The 20,972-nt window shown below is 42.3% G+C and overlaps 2 protein-coding genes across 2 annotated transcripts; both read right to left on the reverse strand.

Annotated features, from left to right (window-relative positions):
• Positions 1-112: 112 nt before the first annotated feature.
• On the reverse strand, positions 113-7,459 carry lin9 (lin-9 DREAM MuvB core complex component). Its single transcript, XM_061091522.1, has 15 exons — positions 7,395-7,459; positions 6,147-6,179; positions 5,568-5,659; positions 4,681-4,791; positions 4,310-4,440; positions 3,889-4,014; positions 3,624-3,781; positions 3,300-3,433; positions 2,961-3,089; positions 2,517-2,615; positions 2,343-2,423; positions 2,135-2,260; positions 1,854-2,036; positions 1,204-1,301; positions 113-1,107 (listed from the first exon to the last, which is right to left on the reverse strand). Exons 1-15 carry the CDS (start codon positions 7,423-7,425, stop codon positions 1,002-1,004), a joined length of 1,638 nt encoding a protein of 545 aa, XP_060947505.1. The 5' UTR covers positions 7,426-7,459; the 3' UTR covers positions 113-1,001.
• Positions 7,460-10,014: 2,555 nt separating this feature from the next.
• Positions 10,015-20,329, reverse strand: parp1 (poly (ADP-ribose) polymerase 1). The gene is made up of 23 exons (XM_061091295.1): positions 20,129-20,329; positions 18,785-18,947; positions 18,138-18,253; positions 17,836-18,050; positions 16,207-16,297; positions 15,996-16,112; positions 15,425-15,601; positions 15,007-15,169; positions 14,747-14,887; positions 14,408-14,647; positions 14,248-14,313; positions 14,022-14,154; positions 13,637-13,832; positions 13,405-13,533; positions 12,894-12,977; positions 12,658-12,780; positions 12,421-12,549; positions 12,239-12,337; positions 11,972-12,124; positions 11,706-11,833; positions 11,533-11,594; positions 11,242-11,356; positions 10,015-10,835 (listed from the first exon to the last, which is right to left on the reverse strand). Exons 1-23 carry the CDS (start codon positions 20,249-20,251, stop codon positions 10,754-10,756), a joined length of 3,045 nt encoding a protein of 1,014 aa, XP_060947278.1. The 5' UTR covers positions 20,252-20,329; the 3' UTR covers positions 10,015-10,753.
• Between the last annotated feature and the right edge of the window lie 643 nt (positions 20,330-20,972).

Consider the following 20,972-nt stretch of genomic DNA (forward strand, 5'->3'; position numbering starts at 1 on the left):
TTTGCATTAAAGGAAAATTAGTATTTATTGTAAAATAGTAATAACTGTAAAAAAAAAGACTAAATTCGTTTTCGCCTGATAATAAAGACTAAAAAGTGAAAAAACCATGTACTGCTTTGCAATATTATGTTTAATATAAAAAGAAACATTTATATACAATTGCCCTGAGGCACTCTCATATACAACTTTACAAAACTGAAAAAGGACGTTCTCTAGGAAAAATCTGTCTTCAGGGTTACATCGGTGAAGCAGGCTTCGTGTGTGTGTGTGTGGGGGGGGGGTTGCAGCAACAGCCATGCCAAATGTGGAAATGCTAAGTTCGTCTAAGTGAGTTAAAGGCATCAAAACCCCAGAATTCTCCTTTATAAAAATACCAAAATCTCTTTTCAGTGCACACAAAATTACAAAAGTCTTTTCTGAATACACAGAAATATTGACAAGTCCTAAGAATCAGAGATATTGTACAATTATCTACAATAAACAATTTTTATAAAACATTCTTTAGCCTCCCCTGTGCTTACCATCAGTGGAGCAACAGTACACAACACATAACAGCGGGGAAACTTTTAGAGATAGCAAAATATTGTTTCATAACCATACACACCTAGTCAAAAATAAATAAATATGGATAAAAACTGTAAGAATCAATGTTTGGCACATGAAACCAATAAATAACCGCAGAGTATGGAGAGATGGATTTGTGGCGAGAGAAGAGTGAAAGACTTTCAGGTTTGTGATCAATTGGGCGCACAAACATTTTTATACAATAAAAACGGGTGGGTAAAATACTCATGACATCCTCCTGTTCTTTTGCGAAGCTTCAGGAACCTGGACAGAGTTGTTTCACTGGGGCATCCAAATGCTGATTGTGTGTGTGGGGGGGGTCCACGTCACCCTGCACAGGCTTTTGTTCGCAGACTCCACCTCAAAAGACAGAACTAATGGACCACACGTTTTATTTGTGTGTGTGCACCTGCGTTGGGTAAGGATGATGCCAGTACTCAGACTGCATTGGTGTTGTTGGCAGAAAACGCATGCAGGTTGCCCAGCTGACTAAGGCCACTCTGGATGTGTGCCACGTGGATCTCAACGTTATTCTGGAAGCAACTGGAAAGACACAAGAAGCAAAAACATAAGTGAATCTGACTTATATTTGACGCTTGATATTTGATCACATATAAAGTTATGGCCCGTTCTATTTACCTGAGGTTGGTTGGATCAATTGATGCCTTAATGTCATTCAGGGAGTCTGTTAGCGATTTAAACTCAAATGAATTCAGGTCTCCTCCATCTGCCAGACACTGAAAAAAAACCCAGAAGAAAAGAGTCACCCTGTAATTAATACCTCTGAATTGGTTTTCATTTTAGAAATATGAACAAATACATTTCAACCAGGAAGAAACCCATTGAGCATTTTATGACATAAGTTCAAATTTAAACAATCAGAGTACCCTGGTGTTTTCAAGCTCCTAAAACTGAGAAGTTCGGAAACGCTGCCTGATCCACAACTTCCAGTAGTGAAGGTAATGCTGTAAACTCTGTTACTTAAAAGTTCCACCTCTTATTCAGTCCAAGAGAGGAAATCCCTGCTCTTACTTTTCTCCATTATTGTTCCTCGGTCATAGTATTTTCTATCTTCTATTAACTAAATAATCTGCTTCCTGTTTACACTGCACATGCCCAGTGTACATGACTGCCACGTAATATGCATTTTAAATTTGTTTAATGGACGGGGATTATCACTTATATGGAGCTAAAACGTTCTTCTGGACAGAGAAAATGTAAGTGTTAAACGCTATTTTAAAAGTATGAATGAAGTTGTAGACAACAAAAGCAGAGTGTTGATCCTCCACCTTGATCTGTAGGAGCAGAGCAGTGAGGCGGGAGATGAGGTGTGTGAGGCTGGGGCTCGTCACGCTCGGCTGTCCGTCCTTCAGCGAGTTGCCCAGCTGCACCATCTGCTGGGCCTCTTCTTCACTACGCCTCCGCAGTTCTGTGGGATGGTCGGCTGGAACCATGCCCTGATCCGGAGCAAGCTGCACACACACACACACACGTTGTTGATTTAAGCCTTATAAAGAGGGATGTTGTTTTAAATAACAGGGTAAAAATTATACTGCATCTTCTGACTTACCTCACAGCAAAACTGCTGAACTTCATGCAGCACCTTGTTCAGATCTTTATTGAGCTGCTCCAGGTCGAGCACTGTGGTTGCATATCGCTTCTGGAAGTCCAGGTCAATAGGCATCGAGTACGATTTCTTAAAACACAAACAAAGTTAAGTCGACTTGAAGCAGAAGCATTTCATGTGTTAAAGAAACGTCTTAAAAATATCACTGTACCAGCTTCTCTGCTTCTGTGTTCATTTCTTTCAACTGCTTGATGTGCTCTTTTTTGATCATGAGGATTTTGGACAGCCTCGTCTAATCATGGAAAAATTGAGACAGGATTTGTTAGAACAAAAGTTTAAAAAGTGGAACGATCCCAACTTTAAGTCTCCATCTGACAGGATTTACCACTTGGACAAGGAACTTGACAGGAAACCCTCCCAGAGTATCTCCCTCGGCACCGGGCAGTTTGTTCCCCCACGGCGATTGGTTAAGAGTGTCATTGTCCTGTTATAAAAAATTGGACAATGCGGTCATTCATCTTCATAAGCAAGCTATGGTATGAGATGTTAACTATTTCTAAAGAATTGGTTTGAAATTGCAGCATGACAATCATTTGATCAATTCATAAGATTTGAAACAAATCTTTAAACACTTTGAAATCAGTCTTTTTTGATACAGGCTCATCTGTCTTCATCTTAAGACCTCTAAAGACTAGATATTTCTAAATTAACTTGTGAGACCTGGTCATGCTTTTAGGGTGTTAGGTACAGAACACACAGTCTCCTCCGGCGTATTGACTTCTCTTTCGTTTTTCTCTGTTTTGGGATTTCAGATTGAGGCTCAAGGTACCATAAGGACAGGAGTAGCAGCGGTTGGGTAGGGCCCTCTCGGTGGAGTCATGAGGTTTTGCATGTAGCGCGTCGTCCGGTGCTTCTGGGCAAAGGCTGAAATGGGCATCGTCTCATTGGGCTCATTGCTCTGGGGGAAAAAAACAAATCAGCACTGGAGAATGTATCTAGAAACTCAGTAGTTTTTGTACAACTTTATGTTTCATGATTTATTGGTTTTAAAACTGTCTAATTACACTGCAATATAAAAGTTGCAACAAATTTAAATAAAGCTGAAAACACAAATTGTGTTTACATCCTTAAACGCTGTTGTTATCTCAAGACAACAGGCAAATCTTACCAGGACTTCATAGTCAGGCACTGTGTGTGTTCCGAGGCCAGTGCGGTCAAAAGTGACACGATAGGTGGCTGCACTGGTGTCCACCGCATCAATTTGCCCCGTGAATAACCCATCGTGGACACCTCGGAGTCGGGCTGTCAGAAGGAAAAAATGTATCGGTACAGAAATATAATTATCAGTCTATTGGACATGCTAAGTTTCTATTGAGAGAACATTTTAGATGAACATCATTGCAGGTCAATTGCCTGCAGTGATAATGACATTATTTAAGGTCTGTCTGGCCTAACTGTTGGAAGGGATGAGTCAACATTTCAGGAATCTAACCTGTGACTTTGGTTCCTATGATGAGGGGCAGGGGGATTTCATCTGGAAGGTCTTTGCAGTTGGACACGTCAGAAAGCTTTCTTTGCTGCAGCAGGCGCATCTTCTTTCTCTTCTGCTCCAGCGCTGTTCGCTCTTCAGAAAAGAACGCGGACGAACACCTTGATGGTACAGAAGAGCATGGTGGGTTGACATGATTGCTTCTTGAAGATTCTGTCTTCTAAGAGACGGTGTTGGCGAAAAATAAAGTGTAAACATCAAAGCGTACCGTCGAGGTTTCCCCATCAGTCTCCTGATTGTTCCCCACTCAACTCTAGTCAGCTTCCTTGTTTTTAGGTTGGGAAAAGACTCCTTGAGACACAGGCAGAATTCATTGTCCCCCTCAAAAAGAGGTCTGGAAGAAAAGAGAAAAAAGAAAAAACATTATTTTAGAGAGAAACATATTCACCAAAAATTAATCTTTAATTCACTCAGTTAAAGCTCATCAGGTTTCTGAAAGTCGGGGTATATTGTTCTAACATTTAAATAATCTTAACGTTAAAAGTCACTTGAACAATATCAATTAGTGGTGCAATTTAAGTCTTAATGTAGTAACAAGCCGAACTCTGACCACATGTACAGGAAGCATATTTTTTTCTTTCTCGTATTTATTCTGTTTTACATTATTGTCTCCTAATGGAGGACCTTACCTGTCAATGTTGGAATAGAACCACTCATAGATGCACCACTTGTGAGCTTTGGGGAGCTTTAGGAGGTTTCTTAACCGCAGCCCTATTTTCTGGGATGCCTTTTTATCAGGTGTCACCACATTAGAAAACTTCTGTGAAGAAAAACATTAAAACAGGCATTTTAATGCTGACAGAGGTTAAGCCATTGACTTCCATCTCCTTGTTAATAAACAAACTGGAAATTATCAAAACAAGGAAATCTATTAGTATGTTTCTGGAAGTTGCGACACAAGGATATTAAAAGGCAGCAAGAGTTGGTTGAATAGGAAATTGAATTTAGTTTCTGCTGGCCACATAAGCTAAACATTACAACAATTGGGGTTGTGCTTGACCTGTGGTGTGGTGCTGACTCTCTGGCTCCTCCGAGGGGATCTAGAGGGGACACGCTGTGGCGTCTCATCTTCCTCCCGAAACAATCGGCTCCTCTTAGAGCTCCTTGTGGGCTGGAAGGACAAACGTTGACAGGAGTTTAAAAGGGGAACCAATACTGAAAGACTAAAAAAAGCTTTTAATAAACTATCTCTTGTACTATTTGCATAACATTTCCAAACTGTTCCACTGACATTAAAAAAAATCAGCCTACTACTTTATTTAGGAGTGCAGATTCGCACAGGAACAGGTACAAACCAGGTGCATGTGGAGCACTGCATTTCAACCAAAGCCCGACAGATATGGATTTTTGGAGGCGGATGCCGATACTAATATTAGGGAGTAGAAGTTGCCCCATACTGATATATTGGTTGATATACATGTTGCAATGATTCCTAAGATGTAGTTTTGAAACCCTTATGACAAACATGTTTAACCATAAACTGCTGACACTGATAACTCTGTTAAAGGCTCATATTGTTTGGTTTTCATGGGTCAACTGATAAATCGCTCAGGCTACAATTCCAACATCACTCTGATATGGAAACTTAATGAAGCAATTAACTCAACGATTCAGGTATAATAGACTATTGCAGAGACACAGCAGCTGATAAGATCATCAATGGACAGCAACCAGATAATATAATCTAACCAACAACACTTCTATATTTTAAATAAGATCATTACTGTGTAACAGACAATGCCAAATAACTGTGAAACTCAGTTCTGCATTTATGTTGTGCTTTTATCTTATGGTTTAAATCCATATAATAGCATATGGTATCTGGTATCTCCTCTATTACGGCCTCTTCACAGGTTTAATACTAACAGATTACATCATGTCTCTTACTGTATCCATTGTGACGGAGGAATGTCGTCCCCGGGTGTTGTGTGCTCTTGGGAAGTTGTTCTTTTCATTCAGAGTGTTGGACAAACTACCCTCTGTAAAGAAATCAATGCATTTATTTTTGAAAATAGTGCAAGACCACCAGAAAGAACATTACTCAAATCTCAAAAAATGCAAATAGAAGTTCTGGAATAGAGGATTTTCTAAATTGAACATTTTGTTATTATTACAGATAAAGATTCAAAACTGCATTGGAAACAATTATGACAATTACTTCCACTGTATAGAAGACTGTTTAAAGTGGTGTTGGTTGTCACTGTCAGCTTGTCATTATGGCGGGTCATGGAGGTCTAATCCAATGAAGGACTTAAGGTTAATGAACACATTTAAACAGGAAACCAGTAGCATCTGTCAGGCAACATACATTAAAACAGAAAAAATAAGAAAAGAGTGTAATCGCAATTATAAAAGTATGAGTCTGCATGAGGAAGGACCCTGATTACCAGTAGTTCTCAATGTGACAGCCCACACAGTGCCAAGAACTAAACAAGAGAACAATAGACACAGAGAGTGACCACATACCTTTTAGACTGACAAGTGCCTCAGCTGAGGAACCTGAGGAAAAGGAAAATTGGGCGACATCAATCCAAAGTATCACACCAACAGCATTAAACCACCCATGACCTTAATTTCCAGTGTCTGATTAACACTGCAGTCTAATACAACTGTTCTGTAATAAACGCCACATTAACCAAGGTTATAATGCTCAGTTCTTGTTAAAACTGTTAAAAGGGAAAAGCAGAGTCATTCAGGAAGATGTGTGTTACTGCACTACAATACACAAAGTAGTGGGAGTGTTGCTCCAATTAATGTGAACAGTGTGGGCATAACAATAGGAACTCCTGTCAACATTATTATTAGAATCATATGGTTAGTTTTAGCTAGTTGGTCCTAATAAACTCACCAATGAGCTATGCAAATGCTGTAAACATTTAATGAATCATTCCACTGCGATGAGAAGGATAATCACAACGTGCTTGATAGTTTGGATTAACTACAATACATCAAAATAAACACATGTAAATGGCTGATGTGTGCCAGACTGTGATTTAAAACACCGACACCAGACAGCTGGGTCCAACCCGGGTTCGATGCTGTGGATGCTAGCGCAGTCGGTGAGGCCTTTACCCCCGGTTTGAGCTGTCAAGCCCGGGTACAACATCAGCTGGCCGGATCATATCAGGAGGAACGAGCCGAGCAAGCTAACGGTACCGTAGCTTTTTACCAACCTGGAGAAGTGCTGGAGCAACATCGACTCTGAGTCACACGATCATTTCAGGTGTTAACTCCCCTCCAGCAGCTTGTCAACACAAAGCGTCACCATGTCACCACAACCAGCGCTAACCAGCGTTAAATGCCAGGACTAGAGCACTGGACGAGGCAGGCAGCTAGCTGTTAGCTTAGCATGTGTGTTGTGTTGACAGAGGCGTAGCAGCAGCCCCCTTTTGTCACTGCTGCGCACGGTGTGGGGGTTAGCACACGTTAGCTCGCGGCTAAGCTAACGTTATTTGTTTACCCAGTCGGGCTAAAGTAACTTGCTCAACTCCCACATTAGCCATGGTTAGCCTCGGGTGCTAGCAAGCGTTAGCCGACCGGACCAACCGGTATCTCGTCGCGGCTCAAATTTCTACTTCACGAACTCCAAATACAACTTGGGCTGTTTCACTATGTGCAGGACGAGGGGCTCATCGCTACGTGTGTATTTCCACCACCCGGGGGACCTTTGTGTGTCAGCGGCGCAGAACTCCTTGAATTTGTGTTGTTACTCACTCTCGTCTAACAGCTGGTCCATCTCCGCCATCTTGAATTAGCCGCGCCGCTTTTTCAAAGACCTTGTCAAAATGCATTCTGGGTCGGGACGCAGGCTGGAGGGCGACTCGAGAAAATAAAACCGAATCAATCACCAGATTCAGGAACTTTTAATGACGTGTTTACACATCGAGTCGGATTCGCTTCTTGTGAACCCGTCTGTGCACAGATCACGTTGCGTGGGAACTGGTTTTACGTGCATTTAAATAAAGTGGACTCGGCAGCAGGCCCTCCATTGTTTCATACATCAAATCACTTTGCTTTCACTGGGATGGTTGAGTTCCCTTTATTGGTGGAATAGATGAGTCAATGTTTTATTCACAGTTAAACATGTTCCTCTAGTTTTATCTAGAAAACAGAAATATGAGTTAACTCTTATTTCTGTGCATCTACGCCAGGTTTGGATTGTTATGGTGAAGAATTATTGTTATTAAACAACAAACTCAATCGGACTTCCTCAGTAGTGCCGTGACTCATAAAATACATATTCCTATCTGACTACGACCTTTGACCATAGACTGTCCCGGTGCACACAGGAGAGAAGAGGGAACCCTAAAGGAAACGAGGTCACTCGGGTCACCTACAGGAGGCCCAACAGTAGCAAACCACATTTAGATTCAGTTGATGTTTGGGTCTGCCCACACTCATGACTATAGGTTCCATCAACAGGTCTGATTTATACTTTCCACAAATTATTTATTAAGTCAAGACAAAAGCCTCATCTCACAATGTTAAAAGTGAAAAAAACCTGGATCTACACCAGCATTGGGTTCTTTCCTGACCAAAACCTCACACCTTCCGGTAGTTTTTGTGCAGTCTTACTACTTTACAAACAACCGCAGGCGCAGATGAAAACTTTACCTTCTTGACAGAGGTAATAAAGCCAACAACTTACTACACTGCTCAAAAAAATTAAAGGAACCCTTCAGATCAAACACATCAGATCTAATTGTGAAAAAAAACCATGTTGGATATTTATACTGATATGGACAGTTTAATGTCTTAGGAACAAAAGGATGCCACATCTTTGATGGAAATAAAAGTTTTCAGCCTACAGAGGGCTCAATTTTATAGACACCGAAAATCATAGTGAAAAAGTGATGTGGCAGGCTTGTCCATTTTGCCAAAATTCAATTTCTGCAACTCAAAATGCTTCTCAATATCTTGTGTGGCCCCCACGTGCTTGTATGCATGCTTGACAACGTCGCAGCATGCTCCTAATGAGACAACGGATGGTGTCTTGTGGGATGTCCTCCCAGATCTGTCTAAGGGCATCAGTGAGCTCCTGTAAAGTCAGAGGAGCAACCTGGCGGCGTCTGATGGACCGAAACATAATGTCCCAGAGGTGTTCTATCGGGTTTAGGTCAGGTGATCGTGAGGTGATCAATTGCCTCAATTTCTTCATCCTCCAGGTACTGCCTGCATACCCTTGCCACATGAGGCCAGGCATTATCGTGCATCAGGAGGAACCCAGGACCTGCACCAGCGTAGGGTCTGACCATGGGCTCAAGGATTTCACCCCGATACCTAAAGGCAGTATGACTGCCGTTCTCTAGCCTGTAGAGGTCTGTGCGTCCCTCCATGGATATGCCTCCCCAGACCATCACTGACCCACCACCACACCACCGTCATGCTGAACGATGTTGCAGGCAGCATAGGGTTCTCCTTGGCTTCTCCAGACCCTTTCACGTCTATCACAGGTGCTCAGGGTGAACCTGCTCTCATCTGTGAAAAGCACAGGGCGCCAGTGGCGGACATGCCAATTCTGGTGTTCTATAGCAAATGCCAATCGATCTCCACGGTGCTGGGCAGTGAGCACAGGGCACACTACAGGACGTCGCGCCCTGAGGCCACCCTCATGAAGTCTGTTTCTGACTGTTTGGGCAGAGACATTCACACCAGTGGCCTGCTGGAGGTCATTCTGTAGGGCTCGGGCACTGCTCAACCTGTTCCTCCTTGCACAAAGCAGTAGATATCGGTCCTGCTGATGGGTTGAGGACCTTCTACGGCCTTGTCCAGCTCTCCGAGAGTAACTGCCTGTCCCCTGGAATCTCCTCCATGTTCTGGAGATTATGCTGGGAGACACATCAAATCTCCTTGCAACGGCACGCATGGATGTGCCATCCTGGAGGAGTTGGACAATCTGTGCAACTTCTGTAGGGTTAAGAAATCGGCTCATGCTCCCAGTAGAGAAAAAGATTCTAGCTAAAGCCAACACTAATGGAAAACCAGTCGAAGTGATCAAGAGGGAGAAACTTGAAATGGCCTCCACATGCAAAACCACTCCTATTTTGGGGGTCATCTCATTGTTGCCCCTCTAGTGCACCTGTTGTTAATTCCATCAACACCAATGTAGCTGAAACTGATTAACAACCCCCTCTGCTACTTAACTGACCAGATAATTATCAAAAAAGTGCAATTGAATTCATGCCTTAACCTGATAAAAAAGTTTTCCTTTAATTTTTTTGAGCAGTAGTTAGAAAAACATCCAAGATTGGTGCTTTTTATCCCTCGCCCCCCCCGGGATAGAATTAGACTCCAACATGCAGTACAATTAAATACAATTTGCCAACACAGATGGGACATTTTCTCTCAAATGTTTTATTTTGTTTGAGATAAGCATGAAAAAAATCTCTAGGAAAAAGTGTAGCACATATGGCGGCAGTTCTTTCTTTCACAGAATACTTTACATAAACATGAGCTAAGCTGTTTATTTTTTAACGTTCAGCAAGGAAGACGGCTTGTGAGACAACAAAACACACACATATATATAATACAGGTCAAACTTTGTCCAGTATCTTTGAGACCAACAGTATACAAAACGTTTGTCTCAGTGGCTGTTTTAACAGAGGAACCTTTGCATCATACAAACCGTGGTTTATGCGTCTGACTGGACCAGAGCTATTCATTTTTGCAGTAATACGCCTACAGTTTTAAAAGAATGAAGAAATAAGACCCATCTCTTATTCAAGATAATCACGTGAGACAGAAAACTAACATCTCTGACATTCATCTCTAAACCAAAATCTTTCTATCTAGTACGCACCAAGCTTCAGCTACTGGGCTGAGCTGTGATCTGCAGTCTTATGAGTCAGAATTAGGTATTTAAGTACCTAATAAAAAAACTAAGGAAGTCTGCCGGCTAGTAAACCTGATAAAAGGGAAATAAAGTGACTAGAGATTTCCGATGACCATTGTAAAGGGTAGTGTGGCGTCACTCCTTTACCAAACATCTTCTGTTGCGGAGAATGAAGCCCGGGCGTTTGGAGGCAGCTGCGGTCTTTGTTTTTTTACTGGAGGAGGTTCGGACACAGCTCCTCTCACCACAGGGACGTCTGGTAGTTAAACTTGATCTTCAGGAGATACTTCATATTTACCTGCGCTACGTCATACACAATGTACCTGGAGGAGCAGTGGTTAAAGAAAACAAAAACAGTGATTTGTTTCATACAAAGTACGCTGCTTTCACACATGCACTGAGCTCTTGAAATTCTCCTGAATGTTGATGCGAATGATGTGAGACTCAAAATCTCATGATGTGAAAGAGGATGCTTGACTCGTAGTAGTCATCGATGAGGATGTCAACTTGGAAAGACAATGAGATTTGAGTGCTTTTGGTAATAACAACTAATGCAACATGTGAGCTTATTCAATGTCAGGACCAATGTGTAATGTAATATGTACTGACAAACGTTTTGACTGTGCACTACGCACTACCGTTAAATAATTATTTGTATAGTGTAAAAGGAAGAGGCACATAAAACTGTTTTCCAAAATCACACACAAGAAGATGAATATAAAAGGATACTCGTTGTAAAGTAAACTTGTGTCGTCAATGTTAGTGTGGCATCCTTTTCCCAGAGGCACTTGCACCCCGTCCAAAGTGACAGAAGCACTTGGATCAGGAGCAGTTCTACCCAAACCTGAAAAGAAAGAGAGATGTTGGCACTTGGCTTTCAAAAATATTGAATTATTCTACACATTAATGGAGCATGGAGCTATAATTCCACTGATCTGCTGTTTGTATAATTTAAAAATAATTACACAATTATTCTACATCTTTCATCATTAAATAATTGTGTTCACAACAGTTTCTCACCTTTAACACTGTGTTTGCCCTTAGGTACTTTAGTAACGTGGGAGGCCTTCTTCAGTTCATGCCTGCAGTGAAAAAAAAGGGAAAACTCTATTAACATCCCCCTCACAAACATATTTAAAGAGACACTAAAAAAGGCTGAAATACAGGATGTAAGAACTCAGACTATCACTCACATGTTGCCAAGGGCAACCTCAGCCAGCAGAAGGAGACCGGCAGGATCTGACTGGGAGGTGTGACAGTAGTTTGCACTCTTGGACACCATATCCGCAAAGTACACACCTTTGCCAAACATGTAACCAGTCTGGAGAGAGAGAGAGAGAGAGAGAGAGAGAGAGAAGCAGAGTCGTAAGTTAGCAAATCACCTGGAAAAAATTAGATTTCTTATTTTTATTGATAAACAGCAGTGAATCTTGAACACAGTGTAATGCACACAACGCACCACTGGGGCCTCTGGGGGGGCGATACGAAGACCCTGAGACAAGATGCCAGCGTAGTTAGTGGCACGAGAACCGTGCCACAGTAGCTGGCGATTGTGTAGCTCTTCGAAGGGCCGGTACCTCTGGCGCTCGCCTTCACGGACAATTTTAAAGATCTGAAAGAATACAAGTTGAAAATTTGTCACTTATAACAAACAATTGCAGTGCGAGCATGACAGCAAATAAAATTGTTATCTTCTTTAGATTCTTTTCTCCTAAAAGTGACTTACTTCTTGCACTTCCAGAGTGTATGTGTTGTGTGTGGCAGCGTGGGTGTTTTTAACATATTCCGTAATGATCTCAGCTTCCCTTGTGGTCTTGTCAACAACCTGCAAAATAAACACATCAGATACTGTTGTCGTTCTCTTTCATAATCTCTAGAGCGATACACTGATTATTTAATAGGACAAACCTCAATCTTGGTTTTGAGTTTCTCATAGTTGATGTCGATGGGATCGCTCTCATTATCCTGGGCTCCTCCTCTGAGCAGACTGTACGCCACTTCAATATCCAACAGGTTGTCCAACATCTGAACTTTAGCCTGAACACAGATGAATGCAGATGTATTATTCAATCCACATTTTAAATTCTGTGCTGGGATATTCTAGAGATTGTAAAAAAGAGGTCTGCACAGTATGTGTGCCCTTACTTGAATATAGTCCAGGTTACTGAGCAATGGAGGTTTCTTCATGCCAAAGTCGTGAGGTATCAGGGTGTAAAAGCGATTGGAGAGATCCAGTATCTGCGACTCTGGCAGACTATCGGACACAGCCTATGATGAAAAAGGAATAATATACTTAATGTTATAATTAGGATAGTTGGTAAAGTTATGGTTGAACGACAGATATTTGTCACGACTTCTTTTGAAGGTAACCGGGTACCGACCTGCTGGACGTCAGTGAGCAGAGCGTACGCGCTCTGGATCTGTCTCTTACTCAGCTTTCCAAGGGGCATCTTCTGGAGGTCAATCTGAAAACAAGAAAAGTGATTTAAGCTTTGTGCACATGGAACACACGAAGGAATAATACACACTCAATTTTGTGATGGTGATACAAAATGCTGTAAGACAACGTACTTCTTTTAAAATGTTCTAATGAGCTGTAGCTGTTGAATCTTCTTATATTTGCTGTTAGTTTTTAGGTAAGTGTAGACATGAGAAGACTGATGATGCTGGAAGTCACATCTATTTGAGTCCATGATTTTTAATTATAAACAAAACATCTCAACAAATGCTCCCGCACCAGCAGAGGATGTGATAAGATGAAGGCTGGTATTTATCAGCTGTTTTTTTTCGTTTCACACGGAATTAAAACTAAACGGGCAAAGACAATTTCCCTTTGGGGACAATACAGAATACCTAATCTAACGGGGTTTCCTGTTCTTGTTGCTTTCTTACCTCGAACTCCACCATAGCCTTCTTCATGCTCTCCACATCAAAGATCATCTTGATCAGCTCCTGCACGGGTTTTTCGAGCTTGGACTTGGTGCCAGCGCTGGCCGTCAGCCTCTTCACTGCCTCCTCATCCTGCCCAGTAACATGAAGGGTTACGCATAACAAATACAAGCTAGTCAGGTAAAGTTCATACACTGTGATATCTGCTGCATATTGTTTTTGTGTTGGTGTGTACCTGTCCATAGTCGATCTCCAGCGGGTAGAATTTATTGGGATATTTGGTGAAGTTGGAGCAGCTCCAGGTGTTGCCCGTCTTCTCCTTGTACACAATCAAGAAGTTGTCCATTGCCGAGTTCTTATCATGAAACTTGTCCAGCTTGTTTCCTCCGATGGTTGTACCCACTCTGCCCCAGGACCTGAATACCCAGTACCTGCAGGTAGATGGCCGAGACAGTCATGTTAGACTTTGGATAGAGGTGAAGCAGCACTGCAGCCGATACATTAAAATATATAAAATTACAAAATCCTGTAACATGTCAGGTTTGTGTGGGTTGCTTCTCTTTCAGACATGAATATTTTTTCCACTGCGTCTTTACTAGGAACAAAAGAGGTGACATTACCTTTTCTGTACATCATCCTCCAGCAGCTGCAGTTTATAGTAGGAATTAGTCCCTCTGACAATGTCCACGAGACCCAGTGTGGCACTGTACATCTTCCCGCTTTGCTCCAGGACATGAGCGCTGTTCTCAAGACCTAAAAAAAACAAAAATAAGAAACACACCAATTAAAAGACAGACGATAAAAAGGACAGAGATGATTTATTCAACGAAAGGTTCGCCCAAGTACCTGAATCTGGATCCACAGCAGCTCCTCCTTTAACTGTGAGCTTCATCTTCTTGGCTTTGCTACCGACTGTAATAATGCAGATGCATTTATTTAAAGAGAGACGCATTAAAACACGATCTAGCATTTAGATAAACAACTATTAGCAACAAATATCCTTCACCTTCCTCCTCCTTCACTTTCCCTGTGCTCTTCATAGCCAGCGCTCCAGACTTGGAGGCCGCGGAGGGAGCCGGAACCTCGACTTTGACCTCAGCGCCCCACGGAGAGATGGCGTGCAGGGCGACCAGTTCCTGAAGAGCTTTACCCGAAGACCCGATGTCTGTGAGGAAATCCTCAGAGACAACACGCACGCCAGCGTCCCTAATTTCCTCCATTTTCTTGGTCATCTTCTCCACCTCCTCTGTGAGTCGGAAGTTGGAAAAGGATAAATAAGTTGCACATGAAATCATCAAGAAATCATAATTTCTATTAATTCTTCTCTTATTGATCGTCTACTCACTCTTGGTGCTGATGCAGAGCGAGGCCTTACTGCCTGTGCTGGTGATCTTTCCACCCAGCTCCTCCACAGCAGCCTTCAAATCGTCCTTGTTCTTGCTCAGCTTACCCACCCCCAACAGCTTCATGCCCGTCAGAGGTTTGCCTACGGGACAAAAATATCCTTAAAATCACCACCTGACCATAAAGAGAAATCCACATCTATGTAGATATTAATGGACATTGCCAGGATAGTAACATGCTCCCTCAGGTCTCTTCTCTCACCTGAAGGTGCTCCCTCTGGCAGTTGCTCGGTCGGGGCACTGGACGCACTCGCCAGAGGTTTGGCTTTGGCTGCTGCCACGGTTGGGCTGGGAGCCTGCTTGGGGTAGAGCCTGTCCTGTCGCTTGAACTTGAACTTTTTAAGGAAAGGGACCTCATTGAATTCCTGAAAGGACAAGCCAGGAGAGGAAATTAGTAGAAGTTAAATATAACTGGAATAATTGGATTTTTTTCTTAATTTTTATGAGGATATCCTAACATCAGTCCTCCACAGGACAATCAGAGCACACTCTTAGCTGCAGCAGCTGATAAAAGGAAACTCTCTTCCTGAATGCTGCTGACGGGCTATGACTAGTGATATAAGCAGCTAAAAGTGTTCTCTAAAAAGAGCCAAAGAGAGTCCTGAAATGAGGTGACCTACCTTGGGGACGACCCAGTCCTTGCGTTCGGGTGTTGCCGTTTTGTACACACACTTTGTCCAAGCTGAAATGTCCCCTGAACAGTAATAAGCATCACCCTTGAACACCAGCTGGCCCTTGCACTCCTTACAGGCCTCGAGAGCGCCAAAGGCCATACCATCAGCCAGGCAGTCGACCACCTGTCAATCAAACAACACAATAACTGTATCTGTATTTTGCACAACAAGGCTTTTGGTAACAAATGCCCTTTAAATAAAGTTTTAAATGTTTAACAAAAGACTGAATAACGTGACCTTTTTGTTCCCTTGTTTTGTAATAAAGCTGGATACCAAAATCTTCTTACATTTATTGTGAATGAATATTTCACACAAATTAGCCTGACTACAGGCGACACAGCATTAACTTACAGATGGATTACAAACATAATTTTGTGATCTCATTAAAAGTGAAACTTAAAATCAGCTCTGAAAAGAATCTGTATTCCCAGAAGTGATTTAAACATTTATATCAAGATCTTTTAGAATACAGTGAGTATTTAAAACGACAGAAAATGAAAGAGCTGAGGTCTCTTACATTGGTCTCTCCAGAGGGAACCTCCTGTCGGTTTGCAATCAGCAGCTCTTTCATATCGTTGATGGAACAAAATTTCCTCAGCTTGTCCTTGAGTCCCCAGACCAGCTGGCTCTGGTTCTGTGGACGCATGCAAACACAAACATATCAAGTACATCATCTCCAAATATAGCGTGACATTCATTCCAAAGTAAAAAATAAAATAGAAATGTACCTTCAATTGCTCCTCCAGCTTTTTTATCTCATCCTCTTCCTCCTTCTTCTGTTTCTTCGACGCTCCATCCACCTCATCAGCTTTACGCTTCCTGCAAGAGAAAATAGACGTTCAAACTTTGTTTCCAAGTTAACTTTCTAACTGAGGTCAAACCAAGACAGCATTCGATGATCCATACTGTGAACAAACATGCCAGAATCTGACACCTTCCTTTATTAAGTAAATTCATTAGGGTCCAATCAGTTAATGGACAACACACAAACACAAGCTGGTACATGTCTCTGCAGTCCCAGGCGTCCTCCACCATGACAAGAAATATTTTCTCGCTCCTCATTAGACCAGTCACTCACCAGCATTCACATTTGAGTTAATAACCACCCAGTGGGAGTTGGTCTCATCTGACAATTAGTGAGATCATGAGGTAGTAAGGGATTTCTATCAAACAGTGTCTTATTTAAACATTAGATTTGCTCGTTAATGTGAAGGCGGGTGAAGTAAATAAGTTCCCTGCTGTCAGTTAAGTGGTGATGGAGTCCGTTGTTTCCTGAGCAGTGACAATAACTAAACACTAGTGAGTAAGTTGAGCTGTTTCGTGCATTTCATTATAATTCGGAGATGTTAGGATTCTAACTGGAACCTTATTTCTCTCTTTAAGACAACTATGGAAGACTGTTTTTCTTTAAAGGAGAAACTCATCCCAACCGTCTTCACATTTCTTCACATCAACCTCTTCTGCGTCCTTGCATCTTCTTCTCCTCCCCCGAATGAAGTTGGGATTTCCCCAAATGTTGCGTACATGACAGCTGAGCTTGTGATCGCCTTTCTATCCACAGATTTACTTCAGCAATTTACTTGTCTGTGCCGCCCTTCCCCATCCATAACAGTTTCTTCTCATGAGTGTTTTAATGATGTTCACCCAGAGATCCATCTTCAGCTGACACTACGTGGCCACGTCCTGATGGCTTCTTGCAAAGCCATGCTGGTCTTCCTCCCCATGCAGCTGCTGGACTTTATCATCTGCCTTGTGCCTCTGATGTGCCATCACATGACCCCACATGACTCAGGCTACTGTTTCTTTTTCCTGGTGGTGGACATGACATACATGGTCTATTTCAACTTCTTCCTTTGTGTGCAAACACCCCGTGTTATCAAGTTTCTCATTCACGCCTGAATCTTTATCATGATCAAGCAATGTGGCAGAGGCAAACAAGGGCTGCAGTGCGAGGTGTGTTGGCCACCTCTCTTCTCCTTGTTCTTTTCCTCTTCACAATCTGCTGGATCCTGCTCAACGTCATCATCTGCTCCCTGCTGGTCTGCACGTACTGTCCCATGCCGCAAAAGCTGCTGCACACACATTGCTAACATCCTATCACAAGCAATCTCTGCTTGCGGTTAACTCTTTACAACCATATTGTGAATGCATATATTCAGGTGCAGCTTTAAAGCCATTTTCCTGAGCTGCACATCAGTGGGAGACAGAGAGGCACCTAATCGTGCCGGTAGTGATGATGGGGAGGGCACAGCTGTTCGAAAAGCAAACCAAAAGCCGACCAAGCTCATGATTCCAAATACTGCACACTGGATATGACAATTCAAACATTATTAAGAATCCCTCCTTTGTTATCTCACCCTTCAGATTTCACAGCAGGAAGCCTCTTCTTGAGCTCTTCCTTGTCTTCAGCCCGCAGTGCGTTGAAGCCCTTCAGCTGGGCAGCACTGTATTCAGGTTTGAAGACCAGCTCCTCCCTGCGGCTCACGAAACACGCTGTGTGGTACCAGCGGTCGATCAGACCCAGCTGAGGCTTCTCTGCGTCCACTGTCTTCTTGGACACACGGATCTGATCCTGGAGGAAAGGCCAGAGCATCAGAGGATTTAGCAAAGCTTCTGGACATCTAATATCTATATCATGAAGACGGAAGTGATAGCTAACCTTTTCTATTTTCTCCTCACAGCCTTTGCATTTGCTGCGGTTCGACTTGGCATACTCCACCGCAAAGTCATTCAGTGTCTTCTCCCCTTTAGCTCCACTCTTCTGCTCCCCTTTTCCTACAAGAGGAAAATTTGTCAGTTTTCAAGTCAGCCATTAGCATCAAGCAATGAAAATCTACGTAAGTGAAAAAAATGATATTCATTTATGTGTTTAGAAATCAACAAAATGTTTGCTTCATGGTGCGACAGGCAGTTTATGTGATTTATGTTTGACTAATAAAAGCAAGTAAAAGTCATCCAAGATGACAAAATCTTCATATACGCGAATTTTTCACATTTTTTTGTGACTTTCATTATATGGTGATGCTCATCTCTCCCCCTTTTCAACAGGTATTTTCAAACGCTAATTCGGTAATTTAATAAGAGCACATAGTGCGTCTAGGTAAGAATGTAAAATGTTAAAGCGTGTGTTTGCCAAACAGGGGGATGTAAAAGATGAAGTCAGCTGCTCACGTGCGGCACCTCAGATATTGTTTAGCTAATTAATTGGCTTGACTATTACCAAACAGGCAAACTGGGCTTGTGTGTATGCGCGACATTTTACAACACATAGAGATGTGAGTCAAAAGCCTAAAGCCGAGTACCGACCTCCTGTCGCTCCACCGGTTTCGATGGCCTTCTTGACCTTCTCCTGGTCGTCCCAGCGGAGGTCAGAGTACCCGCCGATGTCAGCAGGGGACTGAGCTGCTGCTCGCAGCCAGAAGCAGGAGAAGTGGTGCCAGTGGGGAACCTTCCCATCAAACATGGGGGACTGGAGGACAGAGAAGAAGAAGAACAGGCGTTACTTTATACTGTTTGTTTACAGTGAACCAGTGCTGATGTGAGATGGGGATCTCCAAACATCACACAGGAATGTGATGTACTTCTACCCCTGAACATATCTTAACAAATATCAGAGAAGCTAGTTCTGTAAACGTCTTTAAAAGAAAAGTTCAAACATTTCTATATACTTAAGATCTTGCTCTTTTATAACTTTCTTTCTTTTCAATTGAATTTCTTACACTTTTAAATTACATGGGTTACTTAAAATCTGTCGTCTTGAGTGTATTCATTTTTAATCTATATTTTATGTAAATCACGTAGAGCTGCAGTTCTGTGATTTGGGATTATGGTCGATATAAATAAAATGGGATTGATTGAAATCAAGTGATTGTGCTCATAACTTATTGTTTCTTTCTTACTGTATACATTGTTGCTTTATGTCCAATTGTTGTTTTATGTTTTGTGTACAGTGCACCAACCATACCAAGGCAATTTCCTGTATTTGCAAACATACTTGGCAAATAAAAGAATTCTGATTCCGATTGGAAACGTGGAGCTGCTCCACAGACCATTACTGAGGAGGCTTCTTTAATTCCCTCGATAGGATCAGCAGACTAGTATCGCTGCAGTGTTGTGACTTTCTCTTCCCAGCAGAGAGGGCTGGGCCATAAAACCACATTAACAATCATCACAGCAGTAGAAACACAACTAAAGTTCAACATGCATCCATGTGCTGGCGGATCAACACAGTGGGAAGCTCTACACATCACTGATCTTAATGATCAGACAATTGCCTTTCAACTTCAAAAGAATAATTCTGTGCCAAATGTTTTGATGATTATCGATATGAAAAGATGCATGTTGATTCAACTTCAGACTGTATCGTGCAGCCTGGATGCAGATACAAAGATGCACAGCAGCAGCAGCAGGAGTCGTCCCTCTTGAAGAAAGGCTCCGTGTCTCTTTGTGATCAAACTCCACAGACTACGTCAGCCATTTAAATGCGAACGAGGGCCTCGACCCGCTGGAACCCCCATGCACACTCACCCACGACCCCCCCCTATGCTAACAGGCTAGCCTCCCTGAATGAACCAAAGGGACAGGTCCTGTTCGGCGGCGGAGAGGAAGCTAGCAGATGTTAGCTTCCTCCACACGTCGCTGCCTCCTCACCTGCACCATGATGGCCATCCGCAGCGAGTCCTTCGCGATGTTCTCTTTGCATTTCTTGCACGACGCCCGGCCGCTCTTGGCGTACTCGGCCCGGTACAGCTTGTCCTCCTGGGATTCCGCCATGGTTGTCCGGCACAGGAGAAGAAGACGAGACGAAGCGGGGGACGGAGACAGAAACTTTCCCACAGAGACACAAGCAGCGAGCAGAGGACGAGCCCGCGTGGGAGTGAGGAGGGGGAGAGGTCTCACTCTGCCCTCGTTTCAAGATACACATGCTCCAGATGGAGGCCTCACTTTGTTTAATTAATAAATACATAAATAAAATACATAAAATTAGGTTTTGTATTTATTTGAATCTATTTTGTGTTGTTATTTATCCAGACCTTGAGTCTGAATAATGAATGTCATCACCAATAATACTACTACTACTACTACTACTACTACTACTACTACTACTACTAATAACAGATTTATATCAGTGTTCACTCCTCCTTCTCTGTCAACTTGAGACTTGAAGTGAACAAACAAACAAATAAAAAGTCTCCTGAATATCTATTATTTTTGCCAACAACAGCTTCAAACTAAAACTGATATTATAAAGAAAGATGTTTAATTTACGTTTTTGCAAAAACTGGTGGATGGATTCATATTTCTCCCCACAGAACTATATCCGGATACAATTAACATAATTGAAAAACATTTGCTTTTTCCTTCTATTTTTGTGCAGTCGAATTCTTCTCAATAGAAGTATTCACTTCTATGGACCTGTGTTTCTATAATACATTATACATATATAAAATTATTAGTCATGCAATATTTGTTATGTGTTTTAGTTAGACTATTA

This window comes from Limanda limanda, chromosome 18, assembly GCF_963576545.1.
Source record: "Limanda limanda chromosome 18, fLimLim1.1, whole genome shotgun sequence".
In the NCBI taxonomy this organism is placed as follows: Eukaryota; Metazoa; Chordata; class Actinopteri; order Pleuronectiformes; family Pleuronectidae; genus Limanda; species Limanda limanda.

Coding starts and splice junctions, on each gene's coding strand:
- lin9 (XM_061091522.1), bottom strand. CDS start 7,425: ATGGCGGAGATGGACCAGCTGTTAGACGAGA. Junction 4,792..5,567: donor CCTCCGTCACAATGGATACA/GTAAGAGACATG, acceptor TTGTCCTTCCAG/CCCACAAGGAGCTCTAAGAG. Junction 2,424..2,516: donor TCAAGTTCCTTGTCCAAGTG/GTAAATCCTGTC, acceptor TTCCATGATTAG/ACGAGGCTGTCCAAAATCCT.
- parp1 (XM_061091295.1), bottom strand. CDS start 20,251: ATGGCGGAATCCCAGGAGGACAAGCTGTACCGGGCCGAGTACGCCAAG. Junction 12,978..13,404: donor AGGCTATGGTGGAGTTCGAG/GTAAGAAAGCAA, acceptor TCTTGTTTTCAG/ATTGACCTCCAGAAGATGCC. Junction 12,338..12,420: donor AACTCAAAACCAAGATTGAG/GTTTGTCCTATT, acceptor TTTATTTTGCAG/GTTGTTGACAAGACCACAAG.